The 10,886-nt window shown below is 33.2% G+C and overlaps 1 protein-coding gene across 1 annotated transcript; it reads left to right on the forward strand.

Moving 5' to 3' along the window:
- Positions 1 to 2,391: 2,391 nt before the first annotated feature.
- On the forward strand, positions 2,392 to 7,513 carry LOC104216378 (uncharacterized). The gene is made up of 8 exons (XM_009766403.2): positions 2,392 to 2,704; positions 2,803 to 2,865; positions 3,587 to 3,653; positions 4,744 to 4,844; positions 5,579 to 5,623; positions 5,772 to 6,077; positions 6,172 to 6,274; positions 7,203 to 7,513. The coding sequence occupies exons 1-8, from the start codon at positions 2,555 to 2,557 to the stop codon at positions 7,283 to 7,285; spliced, it is 918 nt and encodes a 305-aa protein (XP_009764705.1). The 5' UTR covers positions 2,392 to 2,554; the 3' UTR covers positions 7,286 to 7,513.
- Positions 7,514 to 10,886: the final 3,373 nt, after the last annotated feature.

A 10,886-nucleotide genomic window follows, 5' to 3' on the forward strand; every position in this document is an offset into this window, starting at 1 on the left:
ATTAATTTTTAAGTTGGAAACTCTTCCTGCAAGGCATAAATCATGAATTTAGTATAATTTATAATCATTTAAGCTCAAATATTTGTAAAATGCAATAATTAAAGTGTTGTTACTACGACTAAAACACGAGTTTTTAGCCTATGATCAATATCAATTATGAAGGCAACACTAATAGATAGAAAGAGGAACACATATTCATTATTAATGCACAATTATGAAGCCAACAATTATAAGCTCGTATATACTTTCATCACTGCCTAAAGTTGTCCTCAAGATTTAAATGTCAAAAAGTAGAATGGTACAGTTTGTTGTATATCAATTATGAAGGCAACATTAATAGACAGAAAGAGGAACACTTGTACTAAAAAGAGGTAATGCCGGATCACTTTGACAAAAACTAAAAAGAGAAACTGAGAAGAAAAATAATCTATAAGGTTAATCAGTTTCCATCGATGTCCTGCCTTGTTGCAGCCTTTCTTATCTAATTTTCCTAGCTAGTTTGCTCCTCTTATTCTGAATTTTCATATAGAATGCGACTACGTTACTAAGTGTAAAACTATGAGAAAGTTTAATATGTTACCTTAGAATCCTATAAAACCAATTCAATTGAATACGGTATTTCCGGCTTAAAGCGATCCGGCATTACTCACATTCGAACGACTCTAACTTTGAGATTTCACTGCATCAAGTTGCCTGAAATTTGTTTGATATCATGAATTTGTGTAGCCATATTTGCAAAGTAATTGTAATCATACTGGTATACTGAGTAGATAAAACATGAAGTTCAAAAGGTTTTGAAACTATAAAGTGCATAAATCTTGCAGTTATAGATGTGTAGATAAAATAGGGATTTTTGAGTTGGAAGCCCACGTTTGGGAGCACGATCAGTCGTGGGATAATGCCGACTATTTTGCCTTAGATGAAATAACTTCACGTTTGATGAGATGCGGACTGTTTTGTTGAAATAACTTTTTTTTTAAAAACTTTTATGTATAAACAAACTCATTGAAAATTTTAGATGGTAGTTGTTGAGTAAAATAGGGCAAACTAAGAAAGTGGGAGGATTCTTTTTTTCTAATAACAGCCACCACAAATAAGGGAAGGAAATTCTGGAAAGCAAAAATCGTGGGAGGATTGTAAACCAACTTCGTGGGAGTATTGTCAGTTTTTCAGATTTCAAAAATTAACTTTATTTTGCTGAATTATAGTTTGAAGACAAAAACTCCAACTATCTTGGAGAGTTGTCCTAATTATTTACATGTGTTAACATTGTGGGTATTCCACTTGTCAGCCTAACATTGTTTTGCCTTTGTTATTCTATATAGATAGAAGATTATTTTTATGGCAAAGCTATAATCTTCTTTTTTATATCAAAAAAACCTCATTAGCACCAAGCTTGAAGAATTGCTAGACATTTAATAACTTTTTCTCTAACCCGAGTAAAAGAGCGCGAAGTGCACTAGTAGCCACCTTTAAACCTGCTATTTGAAATATATTCACAATTTACAATGTATTTAAGGATTAGCTAATTCACAAACTTCAGGATTAATTATCCTTAATTTTTGAGTTACTAATTTGAAATTCAGAACTTAGTATCCTAAATTATCAGCAACTAATTTAAAATTCAGGACTAAGTGTCCTCAATGTCTGAACTGCTAATTTAAAAGCCATGATATAAGATTCAAATTTCTGGACACAATTTTCGAACTTTAGGACACGATGTCCTGAAGTTTAAATTTCGATGTTAAACTTCAGGACGCCGTGTCCTAAAGTTTGAGCGAATTCCCTAATATTTAAATATATTTTAAATGGTATGCTTAAAAGTGCTACCTAGATGTCATTTCCACAATAAAAAGATTCCATTGGAGCGGCCTGAAAATGGTCGTAAAATGGGAGAAATTCAAAAATAGCCAGATTTACAAGTGGTCATTCAACAATAGCTGTAGTTTTAAAAGTAATCGAAATTTAGCCACTTTCATGTAAAGATAAATTTGAACGAAAACACTATTCAAAATCCGAAAATTACTCCAGCATAAGATACTGGAGTTCAGCATAAGTATACTGGAGGTATACTGGAACTCCATCATATTATAATGGAGTTCCAGCATAAGTATACTGGAACTCCATCATATTATAATGGAGTTCCAGCATAAGTATATTGGAACTCCAGCATAATATACTGGAGTTCCAGTATAATATACCGGTCCAGTATAATATGCTGGACCGGTCCCTATTGCAGCAAAATAATGGCTATTTTTTAATAACTTTTTAAACGCTAGCTATTTTTGAATGACCAGTCCGAAAACTGGCTAGCCCGTGCTATTTTAACTCGTAAAACATCAGCAAAACGAAAGCGCAATAAATAAGTCCTTCGGCACGTCTTGGCCCATTAGAAAAACCTGCCCAATGAATTAAGTGGGCCCAAAACAGATGAAACCCAATTAATAAGCCCGTTTAAGAAATCCACAAGTGTTGGCCCATTTAGAAAAAACAGCTGCCGTGTACTTCCACCAGCTGCCGTCAACACTGGAAGCTCAAACTTTTCAGCTTAGCAATGGAGGCGAACTCGTCAGCAACTGGTCCCGAACCATTTCGTCTGTTTGATGAAAAATCCCAATCTGGGTTTGGATTAGGATTTCTTGATGTCCCCGAAAACAAGCCTCTTCCACCTCCACCTCCTTGTGTTGAAGTACTTTCCTCACAGGTACTTTCTTTTGTACAAATACAAACAACATATTACATTATTTTGTTAAGTGGTTAGTTATGAATAGTAAAATGAATTAATTTTTGAATGTTGAGTAGGTTTCATCAAATGTGGAGTTTAATGTGGAGCCTATAAATATGGATGGCCTGACTTTACTTAAGGTAAGATTAATTCTATTTTTTCCATTAACTCTATGGGGGTGTTTTTATATGGCAAAAATATTTTTCTTGATCAAATTATGTTTCAGAATAAGGGTGTTCAAATTTTGAACACGGGCTACGTAAGGGTGTTCAAAGTCTATTTTTAATCAATAACAAGTAATATTTTATCTTATCCGTAGTATAATTTTTTGGCGAAGGGTGTTCAGTTGACCACCCTTGGGCCAACATAGCTTCGCCTCTGGTTTCCGTAGAAGGGGAACTCGGACGCAACAGGTGGACCAGGATGTGACGGGTTCGAACCGTGGAAACAGCCTCTTGCAGAAATGTAGTGTAAAACTGCGTATAATAGACCCTTGTGGGCTAGCCCTTCCCTGGACCCCGCACATAGCGGGAGCTTAGTGCACCGAGCTTCCCTTTAAATTATGTTTCAGTGTTTGGTTACTTTGAATTGTAGAAATATTTTCTCTAAAGATTTTTTTTTTTAATAAGTTCAGTCATTTTTTCTTTAAGATGCCAGCTTTTAGTTAAAATAACTTGTTTCAATCAACATTTAGACAAAATTATGAACATGCTAAAAGATTCAATTTGTTGATCTTCTTTTTTCTTTTTAAAAATATTATGGACATACTGAGCTACAAAAGTCTGTTATTTTGTTGAGCTCAAGAACGATTTAGCTTCAATTATCTTTGGTTGCCTTAATGAGTGTTCACTTCTCTGTTAGGGAAGGGTGAGTACAAAGGAGGTATTTGGCTTGTCTAATTCCGATTTAGTCCCCGGCAAATATGAAGGTATTTGACAATTTAGTTCTCCACTTTACCTCCTTCATGCTCATCATAACTACTGATACCTCAACATGAATTGTGTGAACTTTATTAAATTGACTGTAGTTTAAATGTGAATGTTTTTAGTTTACTAAATCGGGAATTATAGGTACAACAACAACATACCCAGTATTATTCCACACCGTGGGGAATTATAGGTAATATATGTCAAATTTTATTGTTGAATAAAGTTTGTACAATAACAACAATATACCCAGTGTGATCCCACAAATGAGGTATGGTGCTTCCGATAGACCCTGGGCTCATTAAAGACGTTTTCAAAACATGCTTGAAAATACAAGAGTCGCTAAGGATGAATATACTGAAGAAAAGAAAAGTATTGACACTAACATAGTAGAGATAACCAACGTAAAAGAAACAACGTAAACTAGTGTTGCAGTAACGATTACTTTAAAATATAAGAGGAGCGTTGCTGTAGTTTTACAACCAAAGTGAAAATCTTCAATCTTCTAGCAAGTTATATGAATGAATTTTGGGCTTCTAAGTCCAAAATATTCATTAGGTGAATTTCATAGGAATACATATGCAAAGATATATGTGCAACCAGATAAGGTTGGACATGATTAGAAATGATTTTAAGGAGACGAGGTAAACCTAAATTTACATCAAGGAGAAGTTGTATGAAAGGACCTAAAATGGGAGAAAATAACCATATAGATTGGTTGAGAATTAAGTAGTTATCCATGAAGGATCTTAATCTACGACATTGATGTTGCATTGAGACATGAGTGATATCTTCACTAACACACGATTTTCCGTTCTGGAGTCCGAAGTTTGCTATATTGTTGGCTGGTTTCCTTTCATGTGGATGTGGTTACACAGAGGTTAAATTTACTGTCATGATGCAGCTCATACAGCAAAATTGATGAAGAAAAGGCTCATTACAGAAATTTTATGCTTGTCAACTCCCAGTTAGACACTAATGATTGGCAAGTCCGTTAATGGAAAGATACGGTAGTGATTATTGTTCACTATTTAGGATGTGAACTGCACCCAGATGACTGATATTCTCATTTGTCTTATTCCCATTTTGCAGGCGGGCTAAAATTGTGGGAAGGTTCATTAGATTTAGTGAAGACTCTGAACTCCGAGATGCTAAGTGGGCAATTGTCACTGACTGGAAAACGAGTTTTAGAGGTGGGCTCCTATTGTGGAGGTGAATCTTTGATCTTCTGCTATATGTAGAGACTGCTGATCCTAACTTATTAAATCCACTCTTCGTTGGTTTTCCCATTTACCTTCTCATTGCAGTTTTAGTAAAAATGATGTTGGAATTAATTGTATGCAAGTAGTAGGGTCATATTGTTCATTAAGCATACTAAAGTATTTTTCCGTTAATGGTATTTTCTTTCCCTGTACGAGTCACATGCTTGATCTTTTATACTATTCTTGTTTAAGTGCTTATTGATTATGACACTAGAAGTTTCTATTGAGTACCCAGAGAAACCATCTCTAGGAGAGGAAATTTTGCATCTCCGGGTCCGCTTAGTCCCTTGTAACTTGACTCAGTTTTTCATTTATTAGAAGTCTTCTCCTTCGTTTGTTTGTTTGGTTGGTCTTTTCCTCCTTTCAATCTAATTTTTCCCCCTTCCCTTTTTGATTGAACATAATCATTTGAGTTAAAATTTGTGATTGCCAGTGAAAATGTTGATTTCTATAACGTGTCGTTATAAGATTTTCATTTTGCTTATTGACATAAGAGTTTGTAATGGTTATTGTCACTGTCATTATTGCTATTAGCTTCTGTTGTGATTGCCCTGAGGGATCGACACCCTAATGCTCTTATATTTTCCAACTAAACTTGACTTAGTACTTGACTCTTGTAATTATCTCACATTATTTACTTGTTGACTCTCTTTCATTGTTTTCAGCTAGGTTGTGGTCATGGTCTTCCTGGGATCTTTGCCTGTCTTAAGGTACATAAATGCTTGAATTGATTTGTGATTGCTTGTCTTGCCGTCCTCTTGATTAAGCATTTTACTTTTGGTGTACTAGGGTGCTCCTGCTGTACACTTTCATGACTTCAATGCTGAGTTGATTAAGCATTTTACTTTGGTGTACTAGGGTGCTCATGCTGTACACTTTCATGACTTCAATGCTGAGGTGCTGCAATGCCTAACGATTCCTAATGTCAATGCCAATATTCAACAAAACCTGTTGGCCAAAGATGGCAATAATAGCGCTGAAGTTCGCTTCTTTGCTAGTGATTGGAGTGAAGCTCATCTGATTCTTCCTCATGTACTTGCTGATGAAGATGGTGCAAAAAGCGGCCATACTGTCGATCAGGCTACTGGTTATGATATAATTCTCATGGCAGAGACAGTTTACTCAGTTTCTACTCTACCTACTTTGTACAAACTTATTAAAAAGGTGTGTTTGGTTGAAGTTTTAATATAGTTTTATCATTGAATTTCCTCACTTCTAAGCTATCTCTTTCTTTCCGTCCTTTTTCTTCTTTGTACAGTGCTTACTTAGTCCTCATGGAATTGTATATCTAGCTGCAAAGAAACATTATTTTGGTGTCGGTGGTGGATCAAGGCGATTTATTTCGATTGTGGAGAAAGATAGTGAGCTATTCTGTCTACTTTTACTCTTTATTCTTCGAAAAGTGACATTTACATACTTCTACTGCATTTTCTATTGTTAAATGGAGAGTTGTTCTCTAAAGATGTTGAATTATTGAACATGTCTTCATATTAGCTGTTAAATATAGGTTGTCAGTTTCTTTTTTTCCCGAGAATCATTATGCTTTATTGGTCATACCATGAGGTGGATAGGATTGTTTTTACACCCCGCCGTTTGCCTTGAATAATGCTTCTTATGTCTTATCTCATTCCCTTGTGACTGCTTTTTAGGGTTAAAAGAATTATACGTATATAGTTTATCATATGTATTTGCGTGCATGTGAAGTATATGATCCATCAAATGCCTAGTTTCCTATAGAAAGAGCTCAAGATTTCGTTGCATCCTATGCATACTGGAAACAGAGGAGCAACTAGTGCTCTTGGATTATCATGAGGATTCCAGTTACTACTACTGTTAGTATATATCCAATCGGGGTAGCACCAGGGGCGAAGCTACACTTTGTTGGAAAATTACATTCCGTATATAGGTAAAAAACTTGAAAGAAGTAAAAAACAATTCCCGACAAGTTTGAACTCTGTTGAGGAAATTCCTGGCTTCGCCACTGGGTAGCGCGATCAATCCTGGAGTTTCATATCAGCGTTCTTGTGGTTGCATTGCACCTTAGTCCTTACTTGTTCTTCATGGCATAGAAAGGCTGGGGCTAAATATACACTTATAAGACTCCATCGCTGCTAGCTTGCTCGACTGCATTATACTTCAAATGGTTTTTCAGGGCACTGTCCTACTTGTCACTGTTCCTTTTCTGTCGTCGTTGCTTTTAACCCTTTCCATTATTTCCAGTGGACGTTTTTCTGCTCGTTTTTAAGAGTTTCGACAAGAAATTAACCTCACGAGTTTGTACTTAATCAGGTATTCTAGCGGCTTCTCTTGTTGCTGAAGTTACAGATGGTTCGTCTAACGTTCGAGAGGTCTGGAAGCTCCACTTCAGGTGAAGTTTGGTTTAGTTGTCTGGTTTTAGTTTCTTGTAGTTCATCTATGTAAAATGGGGAATCCAGAACAAGATCTGTATGAAAAAGAATAGGGAATTGTTTTCTTTCTTAAATAGAAGACTAAATTATGTTATAGTAGTAGAACAAAATTTTCTCTTCAATATCTAACGTTATTTGGAAATTACCGGTGAGTGAATTGATTATCCATAAAGAGTAGAAAGTTTTCTTCTAGTTCCGCTTCTTTGCTCTTCCAATTGCCGGTTGGGTTGGTCCAACCAAGAAAGGTATGGGATTTGTAAGCATTATTTGGGCCGAGTGTTGTATGGCTACTTAGTGATTTACGAGGAGAAAATGATATTGTATAGACGCTCTCAAAATAATAGTCAATATATATATATATAAAAAACACGAAGGCCCTTAGCGAAATATCGTTCGCCTTTTTTATCCTTTAAAAATATATTTTATACTAGACAAAATAGTATTTTACTTATTTTCCTAATATTTAGGACTTCTAAATCAAATAAAATTTTATTTATTATATCTTTCCATATTTGGATTCTGTAGAAAATAACTTTAAAATTAATTAAAATTTTATCTTGTATAAATTATTTACTTTAATTATGATACAACTATAACTATATTTTTTCTAATATTTAGGGAAGAAAGGAATAGAATATGCGAATTATTGCCATAAATCTATGTTCAATTATTGGCCAAAATCACTTAGCTTGAAAATTCACTTTAGTTGTAGGCTTGTAGCATTCGTTTACCATACTTGCCGCAGAATCTTTTTCTTATAATACTTTGCCCTTAGCGAATTGTGATTCTTTCTTTTTTACCTCTTGAAAATTTCATAATGTCTAAAATTGTAATTTAAGTTAATTTCTAATATTTAAGGCTTTAAAAATTAATTGAAATTTTAGTTATTAAATCTTTCCTTATTAGATTCGATAAGAAATGCTAATATTTAGAACATTAAAATCTATTAATTTTTTACCTTATATAAATCAAACAATTCGTTTATAATATATTTGCTTATTGTATGTAGGCATGCAAATTAGGCGCGCACATATATTTGATAAAGCAAAGGTTTCATGCACATTTCTTCCGAATTAAATATTATGTACGTGAAATTATATAATAATTTTTTTTTAAAAATTACTTCTATCATAAAAGTGTAGTTCATGTTTTAACCATCTATAACTTTAATTCATTTTGACCATCTAAAAGTTAGGTGTAGTATGAAAATTTTAAAGGCCAAAATTTTACAATAATGCGGGAGAAAAATGTATAACATGTATTACTAATGAGTTGCCATTAATTTTCTTTTCTTTTTCGTAAATATTCCAAAATAACATCCCCTTATTTTTTTTTATACATTATGTTTATAAAATATGAACTCAACATTATATTTTTAGAATTTATATTGTCACTCCTATTAATTTTTTTTGGAGTTATAGGCCAACCGCATCATTCTTATATCTATAAAAGACAAAAGGTTTAATTAATCAATTTGTATTATCTAACAATCATCGCGATAAAAGTATATTTTGGAATTATTTGTTTTCCATAATTTTCACAAGGTATTCCTATAAAATATTGAGGACTTTCACGTGGCAAGATTTTATCCTTTATAGAGCTAACTAAATAGAGTCTATGAACATATATTTACAAAGTTATACTTTTTATTTTAATTTTACAACTCAAACACATCGTTTAATACTATTTATGTGATTTCTTAAAAATAATTTATTTATTGACACAAAGAACACGCGCAAAGCGCGTACCCTAAGACTAGTATATATATTTTCTACACTTTTGGGCTATTGAATGTAAATAGTTTTTGGCGCGGGCTAAAAGCGAAAAAAATGCATATTAAATTAGTGATTATGATATTCATTTTATGTACAAAACATCATATTTATAACTATGGCCGGTTGTTACGAGCACACATTACTTTCTTAGAAAAATTAGACTACACGGAGTCGCATTTAAGACTTGACATGACCTTTTGCTGTTTAAGTTTGAAAATTGTAAATCAAATTGTGGAATTTAAGAGAAGACTTGACTTTTTGAACGAAATTATAAATCTTCAAAATTAAGAGAACAGTGCAATTGAGTCCCTTATTTCCTATAAATAAATTGACAAAAGCTACGATTTCTTTCAAAATAAATTTCTATTTTGTGCTTGAGACAATGTTCTACAAGGCTACGCTTACTTTCTTTATGTCCTATTACTTTTGGCTGGATTGCTCTTCCCTGTAGCACCCACAAGAGTGGACACGACGAGTGAGTTATATTATTTTTTACTTTTTTTCGAAATCAGTATTTGGCTGAATTTTTAATTTTCTCTTGAAGATGAATTTTAGAATTTTTCAAAAATTTGAAAAACTCCAAAAAACTATTTTTCAAAATTCATTTAGATCACTCACAAAAATTCAAAAACAACCCAAAATTATATTCATGTCCAAAGATAACTCTAATTTTCAAATATCATTTTTCACTTGAAAAAAAATTACTTTTTTAGAATTTTGGAATTCTTATGTCCAAACACCCACTTAAATGATATTCCATGAAATTGCGACCAGTAAACTGCAACTTTAATACAAAAGTAATCTATAATCGAATAAAATGATCTAATAAGTTATTTCTTCTATGAAATTGTAATGTAACTAAAAGAATATATTTAATGAACAACCATTCTTTCGTTTTGGTTCCACAGTGGCAGCAAGAGATCTGAGACAGAGTTTAGCTGCAATTGATATTGATGTTCCAAAACATGAGAGCCCTTCAGCTCCTGGAAATAGGGGACAAAATTAATCGATTGTTACTGTTATTTTTGTTATTAGGCAAAATACATAGTTTACCCATCAACCTTATCGCAAAATCCCTGTTACACATCTCTACTACACAAGACATCTTTTACACACTCAACCTTTTAAAAGTGTATCTAAGACAAACTATTTTTTTACCAGATAGCAGTTGCGTGTTTACACACACAAAAAACACGTGAAACCCGTAAAATATCTCATTTTTTGTGTTCCCTCCCCCTCTGGTCTTCTTCCGCATACCACCCTCCCCCTCTGGTCTTCTTCCGCATACCACCCTCCCCCTCATCTTCTTCCCCGAATAGAATTTTTGAAAGAACATAAAATTTTAGATCTATAATTGAGCGGTTTTTGTTGGTTTATTATTCAAATATTTTGAAAATCATTTATTTGTGATAGATTTAAAAGCTTTAACAATAGTATTAAAGGTTTGGTGAGAAAAATCTAGAATCCACCATTGTTGTAGTATAAAAAAAAACTTGAAAATTCAATTGGGTCTTGTTGATTATTGGGTTGTTGAACTCAATTTGTTGCTCGATTATTTTCAGCTAGCTATTTAGATAGTGTGGTTAAATTTTGGTGTTGTTGAAAACTTTCTCACGAACAACTAGGTGGTAGCAACAATGGTGCTTAAGATAGAAAATAATAAGATGAAAAAGACGGGTTTTAATTGTAATTTTTAATATATTTTTTTTCCTTTTTAAAGTCAATGACACATTTTACGACTCTATTGGGCGTGACTTTTACGTTATTTTGAAAAATTGGTCAAACACAAA

Source organism: Nicotiana sylvestris, chromosome 10, assembly GCF_000393655.2.
Source record: "Nicotiana sylvestris chromosome 10, ASM39365v2, whole genome shotgun sequence".
In the NCBI taxonomy this organism is placed as follows: Eukaryota; Viridiplantae; Streptophyta; class Magnoliopsida; order Solanales; family Solanaceae; genus Nicotiana; species Nicotiana sylvestris.

Coding starts and splice junctions, on each gene's coding strand:
- LOC104216378 (XM_009766403.2), top strand. CDS start 2,555: ATGGAGGCGAACTCGTCAGCAACTGGTCCCGAACCATTTCGTCTGTTT. Junction 2,866..3,586: donor ATGGCCTGACTTTACTTAAG/GTAAGATTAATT, acceptor CTTCTCTGTTAG/GGAAGGGTGAGTACAAAGGA. Junction 6,078..6,171: donor TGTACAAACTTATTAAAAAG/GTGTGTTTGGTT, acceptor TTCTTTGTACAG/TGCTTACTTAGTCCTCATGG.